The 23,797-nt window shown below is 41.4% G+C and overlaps 1 protein-coding gene across 1 annotated transcript; it reads left to right on the top strand.

Moving 5' to 3' along the window:
* Window positions 1–6,854: 6,854 nt before the first annotated feature.
* On the top strand, window positions 6,855–22,413 carry Eif2s2 (eukaryotic translation initiation factor 2 subunit beta). The gene is made up of 9 exons (XM_076570951.1): window positions 6,855–7,032; window positions 11,691–11,868; window positions 12,251–12,354; window positions 15,964–16,099; window positions 16,818–16,918; window positions 17,672–17,820; window positions 19,170–19,226; window positions 21,177–21,262; window positions 21,950–22,413. The coding sequence occupies exons 1-9, from the start codon at window positions 7,018–7,020 to the stop codon at window positions 22,123–22,125; spliced, it is 1,002 nt and encodes a 333-aa protein (XP_076427066.1). The 5' UTR covers window positions 6,855–7,017; the 3' UTR covers window positions 22,126–22,413.
* Window positions 22,414–23,797: the final 1,384 nt, after the last annotated feature.

Genomic DNA, 23,797 nt, shown 5'->3' with positions numbered 1-23,797 from the left:
AAAACAGAGCAAGCAACAAAGAGACTGGACCTGGCAGGGACTTTTGAAACCTCAACCCACCCCCAGCGATACATTTCCTCCAACAAGGTCACATCTCCTAATCCTTAAAATCCCTTCAAACAATTCCACTCCCTGATGACTACGAATTCAAATACATGAGCCTATGAAACGTTTTCTTTTCTTTCTTTCTTTCTTTCTTTCTTTCTTTCTTTCTTTCTTTCTTTCTTTCTTTCTTTCTTTCTTTCTTTCTTTCTTTCTTTCTTTCTTTCTTTCCTCTCTTCCTTTCTTCCTCTCTTCCTCCCTTCCTCTCTTCCTTCCTTCCTTCCTTTCTTTCTTTCTTCCTTTCTTTCAAGATTTATTTATTTATTATGTAGTGTTCTGCCTGCATATATGCCTGCATGCCAGAAGAGGGCACCAGATCTCATTATAGATGGTTGTGAGCCACCATGTGGTTGCTGGGAATTGAACTCAGGACCTCTGGAAAGGCAGTCAATGAGCTTAACCTCTGAGCCATCTCTCCAGTCCCCATTCTTTTTTCTTGTTTTGTTTTGTTTGGTTTTTTGAGATAAGGTTTCTATGTAGCCCTGGCTGTCCTAGAACTCACCCTGTAGACCAGGCTGGCCTCAAACTCACCTGTCTCTGCCTCTTAAGTACTGGAATTAAAGGCGTGCGCCGCCGCCGCCGCCGCCGCCGCCGCCGCCGCCGCCGCGCCCTGCTGGAGGCCATTCTTAACCACCACACCCATCAAGTTTCTTTATTCTCTAAGCCATCTTGGCAACCCAAGATCTTGGTTCTAATTCAAATACTGTCACAACTTTAAGTCATAGTCTCTACAGACCTGCTATTTTGTGAGTGTATTGTGTAGCTTTTCTTGGGGAGACATGAACAATGTCTATTCAATTCAACCCAAATGGGTTCCAATGACAGAACAAAGAAATGATCCCACACATCCTGTTTGTTGAACCATTAAGTTTATTGAAGTTACTTACAGGAGCACGGTTGACTCACAGGCAGCTGGGTCACTGAAAGGCCCACCCACCCCAACCTGGGTGAGCACCTGTAAAAGCTGCGTCCCTGGAGCTCCCTGAAGAGCTTGGAGTCAAAGTAAGTTTCCTCTCCCTCAAACTATCCCTCGCTTTATTAGATTGGGGGGAGGGGTTTTGTACTGTGTGGGGCTTTCGGAAATTTCTACTTTTCCTGGACTCCCTGAGTCCTGTGAGTTTGCTGCTCTCCTGTACAAGGGGATGTTTCAGGTAGAAGAAAATAGTTATACAACATTGGTCAACTGAAGAGAATAAGGACTGTTCCAAAGCCATTGAAAACATATACTTGAGTATAGGGCAGATTAATTACCTCCATTAACTTACCGTTCAGCAGCTGAAGAACTGAGCTGATGCTAGGCATAAAGAGTCAAGAGTCCAGTAGACTACTTCCAGACTTCTCCCTACTTTTGTGGAGTCCATAATTTGGCTTCTCTATTTAGAAAAGAGGAAAACTATAGTGATTCCCCTCACGGGTACGAATTGAAAATTACTAAATGTCTTATATGTTTTATAGAGATTGCTAAATGAAAAAAGCTATTAAGATACAAATGATTGTTTGTGTTGATGCTAAGTGGACTCTTATCTCTTAAAAAAACTAGAGAAGTTTAGCTATCATTGCTTTGTGACTTTGGCTAGTTTTCTTGGAAAGCAAACTACTGTCTTGGAAGAAAGATGAAATCTCCAAAGGAAAAGTTCCTTCAAGTGGACAGGTGAGGGTAGTTACACTGTGTACCATGCTGAAAAGAAAAACTTTTTCACAAAAGCAATTTGACTATTTTCGAGGTATACCAACATCTCCCAAATAGGGAGTAGAGGGACGAGAAGGCCTTATAAAGACTATTATCTTCCTTGGGATTACTATTGTTATGACAGGAAAAAATGACCAAAGCAACTAGGGGAGGAATGGGCTTCTTTGGCTTACACTTCCACATTGCAGTCCATCCCTGAAGAAGTCAGGACAGGAACTCAAACAGGACAGGAACCTAAGACAGGAGCTGATGTAGAGGCCATGGAGGGGGATGCTTATTGCTTTGCCCCATGAGGCTTGCTCAACCTGCTCTCTGGAACCCAGGACCACCAGCCCAGGGGTAATCCCAACCAAAATGGGCTGGACCATCCCACCTCAATCACTAACTAAGAAAATGCTCTGCAGGCTTGACTACAGTCCAGTCTCATGGAGGCATTTCCTGAGTTGGGGTTCCTTCTCTCAGATGACTCCAGCCTGGGTCAAGCTGACATCAAACTACACAGCACAACAGACTCTTCTCAACTTGACACACAGTACTTTATAAGACATAACTTTTCCTTTTTCTTTTTTGGTTCATCTCCAAGATCTCAGATTAATAAATATAAATATAAGACATATTATAAACTTAGAAGTCCCAGTCTTTATCAATTCAAATACTTTAAAAGTTCAGTCTCGGGGTTGGGAATTTAGCTCAGTGGTAGAGTGCTTGCCTAGCAAGTGCAAGGCTCTGGGTTCGATCCTCAACAACAACAAAAAAAGTTCAGCCTCCTTAAAAATCTGAAGTCATAGCCGGGCAGTGGTGGTGCATGCCTTTAATCCCAGCACTCGGGAGGCAGAGGCAGGCGGATCTCTGTGAGTTCGAGGCCAGCCTGGACTACCAAGTGAGTTCCAGGAAAGGCGCAAAGCTACACAGAGAAACCCTGTCTCGGAAAAAAAAAAAAAATCTGAAGTCTCTTTAAAAATCCATAATCTCTTTTAAAATTTCAAAGTCTCTCAACTGTGGGCTCTATAAAATAAAAAAAAAATAAGCTAAGTACTTTCTTTCTTCAAGAAGGAAACACCAGGGCACATTCACAATCTGAAAAAAAAAAAACCAAACTTCGACAGTATAAATAATTCCATGTCCAATATCTGGGATTCATTCACAATGTACTGGGCTCCTCCGAGGGGCTTGGGTCACTTCTCTGGCTCCGCCCTCTGCAGCACACACAGCTTGTCTTCTAAACTCCAACTGGCTCTATTCCACTGCTGCTGCTGTTCTTGGTGGTCATCCCAGACTACTGGCATCTCCAAAATGCTGGAGTTTCTTGCTGCAACCAGGCTTCACTTTCACCGATAGCCTCTCCTGGGCTCTTTTCATGGTGCCATGCCTCAGTTTCTCTTCATGGTCCCTTCAGTCCTAGAGCTTCAACTGCTACTGAGTCTGCACCTTCACCAATGGTCCTGCATTCTCACAATGCCAAGCCTCAGCTGCTCTCCAGTGACCCCTTCATGCCTTCAAAGTAGTACCACCTGAAAGACTTACACAGCACCAAGTTTGACTGCCGGCACAAGGTACAACCTAGGCCACCTCTAGAACACGGCTTCTGTGTGCTAACTCTCAGGAAACATTTCCCAGAACGTTTCATCTCAGTGATGCTGGGCTCTTCATCACCCCTAATTTCTTGACACCAGCTGACACGGATCAATTTCCCCAGGGAAGCAAAGGCTTTATTTTAATGTTTCTCGTCTCTTGTTAACCACAGCTGATGTTTCTTCAGCCCCAGCCAACTAGAACCACAGATTCTTAACTCAAAATATGCCACAGCCCCGATAATCTTTAAGAGACGTTCACATTCCTCTCTGGAAACTTCACAAGTCCGGTCTCCATTGTCTGCACTCCTCACAACATTCTTATCTTCCAAGCTCCCACAGAACAACCCACTAAGTGTGGAACATTCAATGGCTTTTTAAGGTTCCAAATTCCTTCCCCAATCATCCCAAAACCAACATGGTCAGGTCTGTCGTAGTAATATCCAACTCCTGGTGTCAATTTCTGTCTTGGTCAGGATTTCTATAACAAAGATGAAAAACCATGACTAAAGCAAGTTGGGGAGGAAGGGATTATTTCAGCTTATACTTCCACATCATAGTCCATCACTGAAGGAAGTCAGGACAAGAACTCAAACAGGACAGGAACCTGGAGGCAAGAGCTAATGCAGGAGCCATGGAGGGGTGCTGCTTACTGGCTTGCTCCATGTGGCTTGCTCAGCCTGCTTTCTTATAGAACCCAGGACCACCAGCCCAGGGATAACCCCAACCAAAATGGTTTGTCCCCTCCCCGCTCCAATCAATCACTAATTAAGAAAATTCTCTGCAGGTCTGCCTACAGCCTAATCTTATGGAAGCATTTACTCAGTTGGGGTTCCCTCCTCTCAGATGACTCTAGCCTGGGTCAAGCTGACATCAAACTAGACAGCACAACTACCTTAGTGTGTTTATTGGAGTCAACTAACTTTGCTAGCATGAACTGAATTATGGAAGGGTGATTCCGTGTGAATTCCCTTTCTCCATTTCTATCGATTTTCCTTTATTTCCCCTTTTCCTTTCAGTTTTAATCTTTGAATAAACAGGCTTTTCAGGAACTTAGTCCAGTATGCTTCTCTCTTCCTCAAGGCCTCCCAAGCCGGTGAGGTGAGGACTGGCCAGGAATGTTTGTTCTAGCTCAACAACCCAGGAAGGGATAAGATATGAAGACAAGTGGTTCTCAATCAGGGGTGATGTTCACCCCACCCGCCAGGAGACATTTGGCAATGCCGCGAGTGGAAGGAGTGTGCTGCTAGGATCTGTGACCACAGAGCAGGCCCTGAATCCCTCAGTGCGGAGAACATCAGCCTGGACAGAGTTGTCTGGTCCAAATCGCCAACAGTGTTGCAGGTGGGGGAATCCTGGCACACGTAGATGCTGCCAGCTGAAGAAGACTGTGGGGTGGTGGCAGAGACTCAGATTCTCAAGGTAAAGCTCAGCCACCAGTATCAAATTGTCTTTGGTTCTCTTTTTTTTGTTGTTGTTGTTGTTGTCTGTATATAACTGTGGGTAATTTTTTCAATGCTATACAACAGTTTCTTCATCCAGAAAAGGAGGCTAATAAAATATCTCTCTCACTAAAGTGTAAGCTCCTTCAAGACAATGACATGCTATGCTTAGATTAGGAATGGATATGCAACAGGGAATACTAAATAAAAATTTGTGGGTTATCTCAGTTATTTTAAGGCCTAAAGCAGAGAACATATTAAGCATAATGAGGAGGAGAGAAGCCTCAGACAGTGGGGGAGGTATGCTGATATTATTTATCATCTAGGGTGCGCTGAACTAACTAATTTCATAGAATATTGTTTTAATTTAGTTTATTTATTTTTAGGATAAGTTAATACTTAGTGCACAAGGTGATTGATAAGAAGATCTTTTTCTTATTCTTTCTTTTTCTCTCCCCCCTCCTTTTTTTTTTTTTTTTTTTGGTTTTTCGAGACAAGGTTTCTCTGTGTAGCTTTGCACCTTTCCTGGGACTCACTTGGTAGCCCAGGCTGGCCTCGAACTCACAGAGATCCGCCTGCCTCTGCCTCCCGAGTGCTGGGACTAAAGGAGTGCGCCACCCCCGCCCGGCTTTCCCCCCTCCTCTTTTAAAGACAGGATCTTATATAGTCCAGGCTGGCCATGAAATTCTGATATTATTCTTGCCTTTATCTCCCAAGTGGTAGAATGGTAAGTGTCACCATGCCCAGTTTAGACAGACCACCCTGTGATTTCAGTAGATAAAAACAGAGACAAACAACTCCTGCAATCATGTATGAATACAAAAATAAAACCGAGAAGAACATTTGTGCCAACCACAAAAATTAATAATTATCCCCCATCTCATGTAATGAGGTGCTTTTCACCAATCTTCACTTGATTCTTCATTCAACCCTAACAGTTACTCCCACCTCCTGATAGCATCTGCTTACTTGAACCCCCCTCGGTCACCTGAGAAGTCCAAACTGCATTCTTTCCGACAGTGATGCCTTGCTGTTCCTCATAGTTACAAGCCCAATTTGTCTAACTACAAGGGTAGTCTCCTGCGATCTTGGGTTGTTTTTTGAGACAGGGTTTCTCTGTGCAGCAGTCTTGGCTGTCCTTGAACTCACGTTGTAGACCAGGCTGGCCACGAATTCAGAGATCTGCTTGCCTCTGCCTCCGAAGCCCTGGAATTAAAGGCGTGTGCCACCACCGCCTGGCTATCCTCAGTCTTTGGATGGCACTGAAGATAATGAGACCTCCCTAAGTGGCAGCTGTGTCTCCGCAGGGACATTGGATGATGCACCCAGATTGTCCAGCAAAGACTTCATAAACAAATAGTCACACATCATATAAGGAAGCTTTTGCAAAGAAAGAATATATGTCCACGGACCCAGATTATATCGCCTAGGACACTGTAGCGTCTTTCCTTGTGTGGTGTGAGGCTCCTCAACAAGTTAATTACCTACGCGACACATTTCTCAACATATGCCCTTCATTAAGCGAGTTATGACTGTGTTTCGAAGCTTCCTGACAGACTGTCGCTTGCTGGGTTGTTTGTCGGTCTACCTCAGGGGAACCAGGGAAGACACTTCTGAAGTAAAAAAAGCCAGTAAACTTCTCACGAAGTAAAACGCCTTTAATGAGGTGCATGCCTCCAGTTCTCTTAGAATTCCTCGAATACTAGAACGCCCCCGGGGTATTTGTGGGAAATTAGCCCCACGGGTTCATATTATAGAGTCTCACAACCTAACTCCGGAAGAATGGCCCCAAATTCACGCTACAAGAAACCCAGGGGTTTCCGAACCGCTGAGGTACCCAGCAGCACAAGAACCCGAACCTCCTGACTGATGCCGAAGCAGTCGCTAACGACCTCGGGAAGTGCTTTAACTCCAGCGCCCTTTTCTTCTAGGCAAACTACAAGTCCCAACATGCCTGGCGCCGGGATGTCGCCTGGTAACTCGCGCCTTAAGAAACACGCGAGGTTGTCTCTGCTGCACGCCTGCGCTTTGGCGAGTTCTGCGCAGGCGCACTTCCAACGCTTGCGAGGAGGGCGGGGTGTCGTTCCCTTTCGCTGATGCAAGAGCCTAGCGCGGTGCTGGGAGAGGTTTCGGTAGGCGCTGCGCCGACTCCGGGGTCTGAAGCCGACCGGTCTGACTTTCCATCCGTGCCGAACCCGCTCGAACCACAGCCATGTCCGGGGACGAGGTGAGAACCCGAGCCCGGAGCTAGTGCTAAGGACCGAGGCAGGAAGCCGGACCCACACCCGTGTGGGAAGCCGGGCCTGCGGCCTAGCGGTCGGCGGCCGCCATGTGGAGCAGCCGGGCCTAGGCGGCTCGGAGCTGTGGAGCCGACCAGGGCTCCGGATCCTCAGACTTGGCCGCACCCAGCTCTCGTCGGGGCGACGGCGTCGAGGCCGGCCTCCTGCCGGGATCGGCGTCTCGGAATGGGAAGCACGCCGAGTCGCCCTCGGAAGGGGTTTGGATGCCCAGTTAGTTTCCCCGATTAGGCAGAACCAGGGCAGGCGGCCCCGGCATTCCTCCCAGACACAACCGCCGCGGCTCTCGGTGCCGAGTGCCCAGGGTGCCTGGGGAAGCAGCTTCCCTCGGTCCCGGTGGAGCATCGTGATGAAAAACTTTGTAGGCTGGCTTTTCCGGGCGGATATCTCGCTCCCATTTCCCGCTCGAGACTTTATTTCTTAAGACGGGATGTGAGGATCAGAGAAAAAGATGATTTAGTCTCAAAAAGTGACCACCCTTCGAGGAAAGTTTCCGGGCGCGAGTCCCTAAGTTTCCTTTAAAAGGCGAGGTGAGCAGGGAGGTCCGGCAGGGAAGCTGACTGGGTCTTTTTCTACCGGGCTTGGATCTCAGTAAACATTTCAAGCCCCCTTCCCTAATTTTTTTTTTAAATTATACTTTTTGCTTTGGTTTATCTTAGTTCACATAAAATTAAATAACTTAAAAAGGGATTGCGGTTGTCTCAGTTACATATTGCTTAACATTGGACCTAGAGGCCCAGTCTTCTTTCCCCCCTAAAAAAGTACTTTGTGAAGAATTTGTGATTGACTTGACTTACAGGGCCTTGGAGAGGGATAAGAGGAACAGTTGGAGGCGCTCTCCATAGTCGGCTTTTGAGTAGGCTCTAGAAATGATGAGAATTTTTCATTCAGTGAGAAAGCTGATCGCAAAGCATTTATGGTCACGGAAGGAACAAGTGCTTAAAGAAAGTGACATTCACCAGTTTGGTGAAGTAGATACTGGCTAGTTCGTGGAGGGCTTAGAAAAGTACATTAAGGAATTTGAGATTGATTCTTGAGGGAAGTAAGTCCTTTGCTGATTTTCACAGTTCCATAAAATAAGGTCCCGTTGGTCCATTTTAGAGATGAGAAAACTAGAGTTGTACAGTGCCTATAATCAGATTCCAAGTGGCTGAGCTAGTAATAGAATTCCAGATGTGTGCGATACTGCTTCAATCAAAGTGACCAGGAGGCTCTCCCAAGCTTACTAAGGAGTTCAGTCTGAAGGAGCTAGATGGTTCTTGCCTGAAAGACATGGTAGACATTGCTCTTAGCTACTGTATGTATGCGTTAGAAAAGGTCCGAGAGCAAGGGTTTTCTTCCCACTCATGTTCCAAATCTCATAACTTAAAAATAGCTACCTATATACTGCTGTAGTCTTTTTTTCTATGGTGTAGTAACAGGTGATAGCTAACACCTGTAGTGATGGGGTGGGTTTGAGAGGTCATTTTTTTGGTAACAAGATCTTTTGAAAGGTGTTGGGTAAGAATTTATTGCTAGAGGATGAACAGGATTTTTTTTTTTTTTTTTTTTTTAACCAAGCAAAGATGGTGGAACCTGCCTTCATACCAGCAGTAGTCTCTTGAAAGTCTGAAGTATGTAGCTCTGCCCTTAGACCTTTCATTACAACTTCATTTTATAAATGGAAAATTAGGGCCCAAGGAGGTTAGGCCATTCAGTAAATTGAATGGTACTAGCACCCTAGCCTTGTCTTGACTCTCAGTGGAATTGACTGGTAAGGGGAGAGGTGAACATGGGAAGTGATTCTGGTTTACCTAGTGAGTGCTGTTGACTAGGGAAGTAAGTCCCATTCACAAGATGTTAGAGCATTGAGTTTTCAGATACAGTGAGGTATTTTTGCAAGAGAAACTTAAACATTAAAAATTCTGATTATAGTCAGACTACACCTTTAATTTCAGAACTCGGGAGTACACAAAGACAGGTGGATCTCTGAGTTTGAGACCAAGCAGGACAACATAGTGAGACACTATCTACTCACCCCCAAAAGGGTAAAAAGAAGGCTGAATATGTAGCTTCTTCCTGAATGCTAAGCACAAGGCCTCAGTCCCCACTGTCATCAAAGCTAAACTTTAAAAAAGAAGAAAAAAGCTTAAATGGTACATTGTCAACAACCATTTTCTTCTTGAATCTAAAGTAGTCTTCAAACATTTGGAATGCAGTCAACTGCTAATTTGAAAGTCAGATATGAAACTTTTAGTTTTTGGTTTTTCAAGACAAGGTTTCTCTGTAATAGTCCAGGCTGTTCTGGAACTCACAGAGATCCACCTGCCTCTACCTACGCTGGGATGAAAGATGTGTACCACCACCGCCGCTTAGCCAGATGTGAAACTTGAAGCCAATGTCTCAATGTATATCTCAAGCTGGCAAGTACGATCTGGTGATGTGGGGAGTTCTGCTTTGGTGCTGACTTAGGATCTCTGTGGTTTTGTTTTTATGTAACTGTTTTACAGGGTTGTGTGAACACAATTAATCATTAGTATATAAACATGTAAGTGTTAAGTACTCGGGGAAAGGAATTGCAATACATGTTATTTCAGCATAGGGTCTTTGCCTGTTGACTACTTGTCTTGACTAGGCTGTAGTCTACCTATTATAGACCTAAATAAGAATTTTCTTCAGGGATGAAAAGGTAATTGTGAAGCTATCATTGATCATGTTAGGATATCTCCCATCTTGAGTAGTAACGGTGACAAGGCATTTAAGCCAGGTGTATTATTAGTGAGTGCCTATAATCTCAGCACTTCAATTTCAAGTTCAACACCAGCCTGTTCTACATAAGACTATCTCAAATCACAAACTCAGAAAAAGCTACTAGTAGGTCAGGGAAACTTAGACTTGAAGAAAATGAGTAGATTGTAAGACTGTCAGAATTAAACTTAGAGTGCCTGAAGTTTTATTTGCCCTTGTGCCAAGTCTTCCTAGTTCAAGAACAGAACTCATCTGATGAACATGGGATGTGATTCTGGTTTGAAGTACAGCATTCCTTCCATGTAGAGTGACCTCAGACCCTACAGTAAGTTAGCACTGGACTTGCTCTTGGTAATGGTGCTGTATGAAAATTTGCAGACTACCTTGTCCTGTGAGGACAGTAACCCTCCTCCACTGTGAGGACAGTAACCCTCCTCCACCTTACTACACACTAGAGCTTGGTTTCAGTCCTGCTTACTAGTTTCCTTACTGTACTTGGACATAAAGGAATTACAGTTAGTTGTTAGAATCTTCTTGGAGAACTTTTTTTAAACAGTTTTATGTTATGTTTGGAAAATCAAATCCCCCTAAGTTGAGGAAATTTTGATGACTGAATCAGTGTTGTATAATTGCAATCAGATATTTGATTCTCCTGGTAACTTGATTGGTTGGTTTCAGTTATCTCCATCGTACAGATGAAGCATAGGAGTAAGCCACAGAGAAGTTAGAGTCAGGATTGGGCTCAAGGTAATTAGGCTCCAGACCTGTGCTTTTGATCACTACACAATGAACAAAATGCTAAGTTTAAGCATGGTAGGGAAAAAAATACTTTGGACTCAAATCCAAATCTGTGTGACTAAAGACTTTGCTTTCTTCGCCAGCAGGAATATGCCCTATATGTTCAAATTATTTCAAGGGATCGGTGCAAATAATCTACAGGTTAGAAACTAATTTTTCACTTGTTCTATAAGCAAGTGAACATTTCACATTCCATAATAAAAAACAGTAAAGGATTCCTTAGAAATTTTTCTTATACTAAGGGTTGCTGATAGGTTTCCTTAAAAGTTAAGATTGATATGAACTTCAGCTAAATTTAAGACATTTTTAGAATATTTTATTTTACTCTTTGATACTTTTTGTTTTTAATTTAAATTTCTTCCTGTTCTTTGAGACAGGGTTTCACTGTGTAGCCCTGGCTGTCCTGGAACTCACTCTGTAAACTAGGCCGCCCTCAAACTCACAGAGATCCACTTGCCTCTGACTTTCTAGTACTGGGATTAAAGGATTGCACCACCAATTTTCAGCACTCGGACAATTTCATACACATGTACAATATATCTTGATTGTATTTACCTCCAAACACTCTTCAACAGATAATTTTAAAAACTAAGTCTCAGGTCTCCTGGTGTTAGCCACTCTAGATTATCAACCTTAAATAAAATGCTTATCATCTGCCTAGACATTGTTGATCTCAGCCATAAATGAGGAATACAACATAGTTGTTGCTAAGATCCTTTTCCTAAACTTCAGGATTTACTCATGAAAATAAAAATGAAGTTATTATAACTTAAGATATGTTAAATTAAAAGACGTGGGGTACTCCCATGTTTAATAATGTAAAGGAAGTTAGATGGACCTTTTGTAAACCTGTATTGTATTTCTGTTGCATGTGTTTACCTTTTGTTGTATTTGAAAGAGTATGCGAACAAGCAAGTGGTGGGGGAAAGTGCTTTGATGCTTTGAGGCATCCCCCCAAACCCCTTTTTGGGATTTTAATATGCCCAGTTCTTTAAGAATAAAGCATATTTGGAATGTGAGCATCATTAAAAAATAATCAATTCGTCTTTTTAAATTTAAATAGATGATTTTTGATCCTACTATGAGCAAAAAGAAAAAGAAGAAGAAGAAGCCTTTTATGTTAGATGAAGAAGGTGATGCCCAGACAGAAGAAACCCAGCCTTCAGAAACAAAAGAAGTGGAGCCAGAACCAGCTGAAGACAAAGATGTGGAAGCTGATGAAGAGGACAGTAGGAAAAAGGGTGAGTAGTTGTGTCGTTCACTGTTGTGGAAGCCTTAGTTGCTACACTGATTTGGTAGAGCTGGAGCCAGAGATTGAGGGATAGAAGGTGGGTGGGGACAGGGCAGACACAAGTAAAGAGGTATAGTTGGGTAGTCTCGGAGATGGTGTCTGAAAGCACTTTCTGACACTACGTGGTCAGATTACTGAGTTTGATGTTCTCAGCCAAGACCCCTGACCAGGTTTTTCTAGAAAGCTTTGAGTTGGTTTGTCAGTTTCTTCAGAACTATAACTTTGGTGGTAGTGGTAGGACTACCCTGGAAATACATAAAAGGAGTTGGTGTGACTCATAACTTGATGTCTTGCCTTCTGTTAATAATTGGAAATCTTTAATCTGTTTTTAGATGCTTCTGATGACTTAGATGACTTGAACTTCTTTAATCAAAAGAAAAAGAAGAAAAAAACAAAAAAGATATTTGATATTGATGAAGCTGAAGAAGGTGTAAAGGTAGTATAGCTTTCTTATTGAAGGTAAAATTGGAATTCTGGAAAGACTGCTAATAGCTGTTTTCCTCCTTCATCTCATCTCTTAATATCTTTGCTTTGGTTGTTTAGCATTTAGCCACTACTATTAAGGTAATTTTCTTAGGAATCTTATCTGACTACATGGTATAAAAGATTGTAATAGCCAGGCAGTGGTGGTGGATGCCTTTAATCCCATCACTTGGGAGGCAGATGCAGGCTGATCTCTGAGTTCAAGGCCAGCCTGGTCTACAGATTGAGTTCCAGGACACACACAGGCTACACAGAGAAACCCTGTCTTGAAAAAACAAAAACAAAAAGGAAAGAAAAGAAAAAAATGTGTGTGTATAGTCAGAGGGATTTAGGTCTTATATATTATGTCATTAAAATGGACTCAAAATGCCCATTGTCTTTAACCATGCTAAAATTGTTTGGCTCACAAAAGATAATCTCCGTGGGCTGGAGAGGTGGCTCAGAGGTCAAGAGCACTGACTGCTCTTCCAGAGGTTAATATAGCTTTTTGTGTTAAACTTTCAGTACCAGCAAAGAACATCCCCCAGTGTGGTAGTTGGTAGCTGATAGCAGTAATTCTATAGGAAAACTAGGATTCTCTTGGTAATTCTGTGTAGAGTGCTCTTAATCTTGTAGGGACTTGAAACTCTATAATTGTCATCTTCTTGCATTGATTTCCAATACAAAAATCTGAAAGTTATTTGAATAAAATGTAGATAGGTAAGCAGGAAGGTTAATAGGAGGGTAGGTGGATGAACAGAATAGCTGGAAGACTATTCTTCTTTGCTCAAGAGCTACCATTTTAAAGATAGGGGCTAGGGAGAGTACTCAGTGGCTGAGGTGTCTACTGGGCAACCATGAGGACCTGAATTTAGATCAACAGGACTGGCAAAAAAGCCTGCCTGGCAGCATAACCCTGATACTGGGCAGGGTGGAAACAGTAGTTCCCTGAACTCACTGTTAGTTCAGACAGTCAATAAAAATAACATGGAGCAGCAATTGAAGAAAATATTCAGAAGTCAACCTCAGGTCTCTAACACAAACATGGGCAAGTGTATACTGACACACATATGTACACACACATACACAGAGACTATGCAGAAATCACTTTAACAAAGCTCACACATTTATTTATAAAAAGAGCATATAGTAATTTTGTGTGTATGTGTCTGTATGTATTCACAAATATATGTTCACAGTGAAAAGAGCATAAACAATCATATATCTAAAGCTCTGTGATTTTTTTACTATGTACTGAAGTTTTTCTTTGGCAGTTTGCTCAAACCCAAGTATGTGAAGTGTAGCCTACATGTACAGGTAATTTATTTAGTCTGTTTGGAAACAAGGTCATAATTTAGATGACATTCCATTCAGCAAATTGTATTGGTAATTACACTGAGTTGGTGTGCTCAATTTGCATTGAAATGAGTAAGATTTTATTTTACTGGTGGTTCTGTTTTTTCTTCAGAGGTATTTCAAGGATAATTTAGAGTATTTAAAAAATATTTTTAGGATTTTTTATTTTATTTTATGTGTATGGGTGTTTTGTCTGTGATTGTGCACCACATGCATGCAGCATCTTCAGAGGCCAGAAGAGGTCATCAGCTCCCCTGTTTCAAGTATCCTAGTTAGGCACAGTGTGGATGACTACAACCTTGCTGGTGTGTGCTTGCTTATATTAAGCAGTTCTAAGTTTCTTATTTACTTACTGTTCATCATAGAGACTAGGTCCACTATTTGATCTTTTATTTGTAGGGCATCTAGTTAATACTGGAGGTTGATGTGGCACCAAAACTACACAGCTAGATTCAGGATCTCATATTTGAGTTTCACTTATTCCCACCTATTTCAGTTTTTCTGCTAAGATCTATGAAATTAGCCATTGTCAACAGTCATTCAAGACAGACACACAAAAAATGTAATTGTGATCATGTTGACAATATACTTGAGCAGGATAAGCTGGTGAGAAACTAGAGGCCAAGAAACATGCTGAGCCTCTGTTCTTTTGTGGAACTTATGATTCATCTCTTAAGATTTAATGTGCCCTTTTCACATTCAAGCCTACAGCAAGTAACCTTGGAGTCAGGCTGTATCATGTCTATCCACTCATCACATGACCCCAATTCCCCATGAGTTGTGTCTTTCCCTTTTTCATGATGTCATCTAGTGAACTGATACCCAGCAACTTCTTCAGTTTGGTGCTAAGCTGATGTGATAAATACAATAAAAAATAATTAGGTCTTTACCTCTGGTATTCCCACATTCAACTCCTGAAAACCCCTGCAGTCTTCAAAGGTAATACTTGTTTTTGCTCTTGAGAAATCTAGTGTCCATATAGTTTCTCAGGATGGTTAGTCACTAGGAAGATCAAACTATTACTAGAGTTTGGAACTTTGAACGACCCCTGCTACCTTTGTGGATGGACAGTGTGGACACTTGAGTTCTGTCACAAGCTTCCAGGTTGGTAACCTCACAGAGGTGCTGATAGGGTAACATGTTTAGATACTTGGCTTTTTTTTTTTGTTTGTTCTATACATTATTTCCATTTGGCTGTTCCTCAGTTAATCTTATAAATGATAAGTAAAACTTTGCTGAGTGCTGTGAGTTTTAGCAAATTACTGAATAGTGACCGAAGGTCTTTGAATTTGTAGCTTAGCAAAAGTGTAAATGAAACTTACTACTCGTGTCTGAAATGAAAGCCGTTAAACTATGAAGTCAAGTTTTGACACATAGGGCGTCTGATTAATTATTCCAGGTAATCAGTATTATACCTAATTTGTATTGGGGAGCTGGAGAATTGTGCAAAAGATAACAATGTATTTGGTGTCTGTAGGAAAATTCCTTCCATTGATTGTCATATTTAGAAACTTAAAGGGGATGGGAGGAGTTGAGGACAAGGATCAGCAAAAACAAATTTATCTACAAATGCAGTAATGAAATCCATTACATTGAAGCAAAAAAGTTTATTAAGGTACAGTTCACTTAGCATATAATTCATCCATTTAATGTAAATGTTTTTTAGCATATTCGGAGTTTTGTAACTGTCATCAATGTGAACACTTACATTCCTCTTGAAAACAAAGCCCGTGATCATTGTCACTCTCTAGTTCTCATTAAACACCAACCTGAGTTGGTGAGGCCTCAGCTACTGCTAATCTACTGCCTGTGTAGATTTACCTGTTCTGAACATTTAATGTGAATAAAATACAGTGTGGGATGTCAGAGAAACTTAAAATACTAGCCTTGCTCGTTCCCGCTGAATATTGCCAGTCAGAAGATTGAAGAATATTCAAGTTTCTCAAGTGAGGTAGAGCCTGGTTAGAATACAGACAATAATAACAAGATCCTGAGACTAATAAAAAGGAAGAACTGAAGAAAGGGGAACAACCCTACAAAATTGTCTGGAGGAATGTACAGTTTAAGTATTTGGCAAAGAGTCTGAGGCAGTTTAGCCTATCTGTGAGAGGCATTTCTCATCTATAATTTTAGCTTTGACTATGTGAATATTCTAAAATGATACTTGGCCATGTCATTAAAAATAGTTTCTAGTATTAATATATTGAGACTTATGTTAATTTCTTAGGATCTTAAGATTGAAAGTGATGCTCAAGAGCCAGCTGAGCCAGAGGATGACCTGGATATTATGCTTGGCAATAAAAAGAAGAAAAAGAAGAATGTCAAATTCCCAGATGAAGATGAAATACTAGAAAAAGATGAAGGTAACATTGGGAACTAAACATCTTGGTTTTAAATTACATAAGCCTTTGATCTGGGTCTCTTTGGCTGACTTGAGAAGCTTTTAAAAAATATTTGTTCTGCCTTTTATTTCCACTGTGTGATAATGAAAAAGTGTCTTGAGGCGGGAGTGTCTTAACTTGATAATGGTAGACAAAAAAATTCATTATTAAAGTATAGTAAAAATTATATACAAAAGTCATTCTGATTCAGACAGGAAAATTACTGTAATGGAGTTTTAAACATTTACAATTTTTTTTGTTTTTGTTTTTTTCCTGAGACGGGGTTTCGGACAAGTTTTGGTGCCTGTCCTGAATCTCACTCTGTAGACCAGGCTGGCCTCGAACTCACAGATCTGCGTGGCTCTGCCTCCTGAATGCTGGGGTTAAAGGCATGCGCCACTGCTGCCCACACATTTAAAATTTGTAATGTTTACAGTTTTACGTGCTGTAGGGTTTTTTGTCTTGTGTTTGTAAGAAACATTTCATAGTTACCGTGAGTGTCTCATTGAAGATCTTGTGTGAAGTTGTGTTTCTGTCTATAAAGGAAAGGGGGCTTCTCTGGGGTCCCTTTGTACTTGAAGCTGTTGCAGCTGTCACTGTGAAAGGGAAGAGCAGTATGGGAAGCTTTCATGCTCTAGATCTGTACTCCCCCTTGTTGGATCAAAGCCTACTGATCATTCGTACTCTTTGTTATCTGCAGCTTTAGAAGATGAAGACAGCAAAAAAGATGATGGCATTTCATTCAGTAACCAGACTGGGCCTGCTTGGGCAGGCTCAGAAAGAGACTACACATATGAGGAGGTGAGACAGTTTTTTTTTTTTTTTTTTTTTTTTTTTTTTAGGAGGGAGTTAAGGCTATCATCTGAGTTCAGAGAAAAGTAGGTATGAATCCCTGCATTGGAAGAGCCACTGAGATACAGATTGGCAATAAAAGAGATTCCAGTAGGCCATGTAGCCAGTGCATGACAGTTCATGATCCCAAACTTGTGGGGCAGCATGCTCAGAATGTGGCTGTCACTAGTATTCACCAGAGGGTATGGAGCCCTCTGGGAATCTGTGGAGCTTTGGTTACAAGTGTCCACTTTGTGGTCATGGTAGTCTGGAGTTTGCTCATTTGTGGTGTCTTCATTTTTTCCCATGTGTCACGTGTTTTCCTGTAAAATCAGTAGAATGATCAGGGCTTATTTTCTTAACTCTTAACAAGGAATAATTGAGCATCCATTAAGGCCCAGATATTGGTAAGTAATGAGCTGCTGCCCTCAAGAAGTTCCCGGAACATGTAGAGATTTATGTGTACATTTAATAAAAATATAATAGCTTTATTAAAGCAGAGTGTCTTAAATAGAGTTTTTTTTTTTTTGTTTTGTTTTTTTGGGCTTTTCAAGACAGGGTTTCTCTGTGTAACCACCCTAGCTGTCCTGGTACTCATTGAGATCTACCTACCTCTACCTCTTAAGTGCTAGGATTAAAGGCCTGTGCCACCACCATCCAGCTCATAGAAATTTTATACTCTTGCTATTACTAAGAATGTGCTTGAATTCCCATTCCTTATAGTTGCTGAACCGAGTGTTCAACATCATGAGAGAAAAGAATCCAGATATGGTTGCTGGAGAGAAGAGGAAATTTGTTATGAAACCTCCACAGGTTGTCCGAGTAGGAACCAAGAAAACTTCTTTTGTCAATTTTACAGATATCTGTAAACTGTAAGTGGGCTAGTGGAGACCCTTCATTCCAAATACTAACCATATTTTATTGTTAAATGTTTTTACAGTTCTATAGGTTGGGAAAGTACGTAGGGCATAGGTTGACATAAGTCACAGTTCATGTCTGTCTGTCATCAGAGCACATTTTATCTTGGCATCTAAAGATGAGAAGAGTAAGTTTAATACTGACTGATAAGAGGGGACCCTAGGGGCTGGAGAGATGACTCTGGTACGTACCCACACGGCAGCTGACAACTGTCTGTCTATAACTCCAGTTCCAAGGACTATGATGTGCAGGCAAAACACCCATACCCATTGTGGGTTGGGGATGGTAGATACAACCCGAGTCAGGAGTGAAGAGGATGGATATAATCCTCAAGCAAGGGGTGGGCCTGCCAAATAAGCAGTCAACTGGGGAAGTAGCTGAAGGTAAGCTTCCTTGATTGTCAGGACCCAACGAAAGAAATTTTTAGTTTTTAATCACCATTGTATCTTGTGCTGGGGTCAGGTCACTGCCTGAGCCTGGCTTTTTTCAGATTTGTTCAGCTGTGCCCTTTCTGGCAGGTTTTCTCTATCCACTCACTATCTATTTTTCAATTTCGTAAGTCATACTTGCTTGTTACGGAAGAGGTAACCCATTTTCATTACTTTCAGCATTATTCAAAATATTTTACTTTTTTGATGACAGTAATAGTATATGTTTACTAGAAATTAGAAAAGATAAAGTAAGAACATGAAATATTATGTGCAAATCCACTCTTAGGAGGTAGATAATCATAGCCTACCTATGATTTTAATGTTTTGTTTTGCTTTCGTGCTTTTAGGTATTTTGTGTTTAGGAATGGCACATAATAGTTTAATTAGTACCAAACTGTAAAGCAGCATATATCATTTTGTTGACTAGTTATATATTTAATGTGTATTTGTGTTTTGCTGTATGTATGTCTGTGTACCACATGTATGCTTGGAAACAAGGCCAGAAGAGAGAACCAGCTCCCCTGGAAGTGAAGTTACAGATGGTTGAACTGCCATGTGGGTGCTGGGAATCAAACCTAGTTCATCCTCTGGAAGAGCAGCTAATTTTTTTAACTACTGAGCTGTTTATCCAGTCTTTGTTTTTGAAACAGGCACTCATTGTCGCAGGCTGGGTTTTGAAATTAAGGTTGATCATTCTGCTTCAGCCTCTTGGATATAGGGATTATATAGCTAGTGCTACTTATTTCTATGCACAAGTGAACTGTGAACTAAGATTCTCCTATAACTGAGTAATCACAGTAAAATAGTAAACAGCATGGTTTCTGTTTTGTTTCAGGATTTCCATGAAATTAAGTATTTGATTTTCTTTTTAGATTACATCGTCAACCCAAACATCTCCTTGCATTTTTATTGGCAGAATTGGGTACAAGGTAAGAAACTGTATGCAAAAAGAGTACTGTTTGACACTTCAAAAGAATCACTTGTGTAATTTGAACATACTCAGAAAAAAAACTCATCTTACTTCCAGAGGATATTACAGTTGTGGTTTTTACATTACACTCATTGTTTAAGCATAAGGAGGAAAGCTAGCTATTTTACTTCTCAGAATATCCTGCACTTGGTATAGAGGTGGGGTAAATTCTGGCAAGTTGTGACTAGTGAACTTTATGGTTGGTGGGTTAAATATTTCAGAGTTGTTGGGAAAATTCCCATTTCTTTTCCTTCCTTTTTGGACAGTGAAAAAATGCCGTACTTTGGAATCAGGGTAGCCTAGGTAGAGGGGGATCAAGGGTTACAATTCATGGTAATGTGATAGTAAATCTTCAAAGGAAAATCAGTTTCATCTGCAAAAATCCACTTTAAGATAGGAACAAATATAAATTTAACGCTACTAGACTTAATTTTGTTTTACTTTGTGATTTGTCATTTTTAATAAGCAATAATGTCTAACAAGGCTGGCTCTGAGCTCCTAGGCTCATGTAGGGATCCTCTTGCCTAAGCTACTTGATGACTGGGATTACTGGTTCACACCACTGTATCTGGCTTAGATTATTATTTATATATTGATGTTTTGAGCAAGGGTCTCACTATGTAGCCCAGGGTTGCCTTAACTTGTGGTAGCCCTGTTTCTGCCTCCCACATGCTAAGAGTACAGGTGTACACTGCCATGCTTGTCTTCAAAATTTTAAAAATAACATACCTTTTTTACATTTGTATCTCCCTCATTTTTTTTGCAGTTGGTATGCATTCAGTAAAAAATTTTTTCTTATATTGAACAGGCAATCAGATCCACACAGTTGAGGGATCAGTTTGTTTTGGACATAGAAATCTGATTGTTAACTAGAGATAGCTGAAGTTGGGTTACATGTTAAGAAATATGAGTATAAGGAGCCTGGCAATGGTAGTAGCACATATCTTTAATCCCAGCACTCAGGAGGCAGAGGCAGGTGGATCTGAGTTCAAGGCCAGCTTGGTCTACAGAGCGAGTTCCAGGACACCCAGGGCTACACAGTGATATCCTATCTCAATAATAATTTTGAGGGGCTGGAGAAAGATCTTAGTAGTTAAGAGCAGATACTGCTCTGGGAAAGGACTTGAGTTAGGGTTCCAGCACTTATAGGGCGGCTCATAACCACCTATAACTCCAGTTACAGGAGATCCAACACTTGGACTCCACAGGAACCAGCACTCTGTGGTGATATTTTGTTCCCCAAAATATTGTGTACCCTAATAAACTTATCTGGGGTCAGAGAAGAGAAAAGCCACTAGATATTTAGGATAGGCAGTGGTAGCACACACTTTTAATCCTAGCATTCCAGAGGCAGAAATCTATCTGTTCAAGGATACAGGCAAGCATGGCGACTCATGCCTTTAATCCCAGAAAGTGAGCCCTTAATCCCATGGAGTGATGGTAGGAAGCAGAAAGGTATACAAGGCGTGAGTGCCAGGAACTAAAAGCATTTGGCTGGTTAAGCTTTTAGGTTTTGAGCAGCACAGTTAAGCTGAGAGCCATTCGGATAAACATGCATATAACTCTACAAAGACATATACACAGCAAAAGATAAATTCTTAAAAAAAAATTGAGGCCAAGTACAGCAGTACATATGAGTAATGTTAGCACCTGGAAGGCAGAGGAGGATCAGAAGTTCTGGGCCAGTCTGGGACATATAAGTTCCTTACACACACACACACACACACAAAAAAAAAAAAAAAAAAAAAAAAGAAAAAAAAAAAAAGATTGAGGAACTAGATAGTGTAACACCCTAGAAATTATCCTACACTATTGAATATATTTTAAGTACATTAAGGTATGCAGGTGCTGGAATTGGGCTCCCTCAGAAAAACAAAAGTAATGGGGATATTTATGTTTTCTTTCATAGTGGTTCTATAGATGGTAATAACCAACTTGTAATCAAAGGAAGATTCCAACAGAAACAGATAGAAAATGTCTTGAGAAGATATATCAGTAAGTGTATAATTGGACTTTATCCTGTCAGTCTGAAATGTTCTCTTTAAGCTGTGGTATTCTGAAATCCGTTTATAATGAACTTGGGAAAACAAACCTTAAAATGATGGAAAATGGGGCTGGGCGTGGTAGCACACATATTTAGTCTCAGTACTTGAGAGATCTGAGTTTGAGGCCAGCCTGGTCTGCACAGAGAAACCCTATCTCAAACCCACCTCACCTCCCAAAAGCGGGGAGAAGATGGAAAATGACAGGAGGTAGAAAGCCCAGTTGATGCAGCCTCTGCTGGCTGGCTGATCAAGTCAGAGAAACCTGCCTCTAATTCTGGCGGGGACTGTCTCAGCCCTCTTTTGTTACCTAATCATTTAAAATTGGCTTGTCCTGCCTGTTTTCACCTAAGGCAAAAGTGCATCATCCATAGATGGCACCAAGAATAGGCATCTGGCAAACGTCCCTAACTCTGGAGTATCTGAAGTCCTTTCAACATGTATCTTACTGCCAAAAGCATAACAGACAGCTTAGTTTGTATTTTATCCTAGAATAGCTATGTTTACCTAGGCTTTCCTGCCTGGTTAGGGTAAACTGTCCTCTGAGCTTCATCTTATGAGATAGATGCATTTCTGTGGGCAACCAGGAGCCTCTGCCTTACTGTGTCTAGCAGGTAATTCTATGTTGCTTTTCCTGCAGAGGAATACGTCACTTGTCACACATGCCGATCACCGGACACGATCCTACAGAAGGACACCCGACTCTATTTCTTACAGTGTGAAACTTGTCATTCTCGATGCTCTGTTGCCAGTATCAAAACTGGCTTCCAGGCTGTCACGGGCAAGCGAGCACAGCTCCGTGCCAAAGCTAACTAATTTGCTAATCACCATCGATTTTTCCAAAAATGTGTGGTGGAGATTTGGCCGAACAGGTTACCATCAGAGTGGACGTACCATTTGATTAAAAACAAGATAGAAAAGCCAAGTTCTTTGGCAAGTGATTGATCTGAAATCCTTGCAAGATGCCGATACTCAAGCTGTTGACATACTCGTTGCCTACTTTAACAACTGTCAGAGAAACGTGATGGGGTAAGGAGGTGCTTTTTAAAATCGTTCATAGACTTCTGTAAAATGCAAGATAAATTAAAGTTATTATAACAGTGATTCTTTCAATTTGATCTGTCCTTCAGTTTTCTTTTCTACAATAAAATGCTCGTGAATTTGGCAAAAAAACAACAAACTTGGTTCCTGGACTTTGGCAAGTTCTCTCTGTCCTCAGAAACTGAATAGTGGCAGATACTGGAGCTGGGCAGCCATTTTCCCTTTCAGTTTCTCTTGAGCTACATAGCTAGAATGGGTTATGACTTGAGTGGTTGGGACACAAGACATGGGACAGCAGCCTGTTTTTAGTATCCAGAGAATGAAGGTTTTGACTTTTTCCTTTTGTGAGGATTGTTGCTACTACCTCACTGCCAATTCCTCATTTCCCTCCTGTGACAACAGTTGAAACTGACTTTGGCTGAAGAATCAGCCTTGTCACACAAGGGAACTACCAGGTGCTAGGTTCCCCGTCCTTGGAATTCTTGTTACAGGCCTGTATGTCCTATACTTACCCTGGCATACTAAAGTTAGGCCTTTCTGTTGTTGAGAAAGCATGTGTAGTACAGAGAAGTCTTCTTAGGGTCTAAATAGCAGCACTTAAGGAAGCTTCTTCAACCTGTGTTCTAGGTCAGTAAAAGATCCCCCTCAAATGCTTTTCTGTACTAAACTAACCTGAATGTGGCCAAGAATCCAAGAGATGCTGCTGCGTGTGGTCTTGCTATTACCTCCAGCTCTGCTTCTGAGGACTGAGCTAGCGAGGTATTTTCCATCGATGCACAGGAGGTTTCATCTTGTGGGTCTGTGCTGTAATCTGCCTTACTTGCATCCACCAGGATAAGGACATGCACGATGCTCCTCACTTTCCTGCCACCAGACTGTTAATCTTGCTAAACAGCCCAAGAACAGTCACTCAGCCAGCCCTGATGTCTTGACAATGTTGTTTTTAATTACTGTGACCCTGAAATTTTCAAGTATAGGCCAAGTGTTACCAAGTAACTTGGCTGTGAAGTGGTAGAGGGAACTTTCCCTCAACCAAGTAGGTCAAGATGAGCTAGTCATATATTGGCTGACCTGCCACCACTCACTGCCATGTTGATCACAACTGTTTATGACTGCAATTTTTTTTTTTCATTTCTTTTTTTCTTTCTTTTGTACCTCTGCCCCTAATTCCCAATGTTGGCTATTATTGCGTGAATAAAGCAAGGATCAGTGCCTCTTGTATAAATAGTGCTCCATTGATTTTGTGTGTTGTATGTTCTGTCCAATTCTTTTCTTGGTGGGACTCCTTAGGGGATGGCATGGGACAGTTTGACTGGTTGGTATCTGCTAGTGATTACAACCACAATTCTCAACTTCATAATGGTGAACATTAGGGAACTGGTAAAGGACAAAGCTGTGTGTGGCAGCACACTATAACCCCCAATATTTTGGAGACCTAGGCAATACC

This window comes from Peromyscus maniculatus, chromosome 4, assembly GCF_049852395.1.
Source record: "Peromyscus maniculatus bairdii isolate BWxNUB_F1_BW_parent chromosome 4, HU_Pman_BW_mat_3.1, whole genome shotgun sequence".
Classification (NCBI taxonomy): Eukaryota; Metazoa; Chordata; class Mammalia; order Rodentia; family Cricetidae; genus Peromyscus; species Peromyscus maniculatus.
This window is presented reverse-complemented; position numbering and strand designations above follow the sequence as displayed.

What these genes read in the sequence shown, in the direction of transcription:
- Eif2s2 (XM_076570951.1), top strand. An exon ending in TTGGCAGAATTGGGTACAAG is followed by an intron (nt 19,227 to 21,176) that starts GTAAGAAACTGT and finishes TTTCTTTCATAG; the next exon opens with TGGTTCTATAGATGGTAATA. An exon ending in TGTCTTGAGAAGATATATCA is followed by an intron (nt 21,263 to 21,949) that starts GTAAGTGTATAA and finishes CTTTTCCTGCAG; the next exon opens with AGGAATACGTCACTTGTCAC.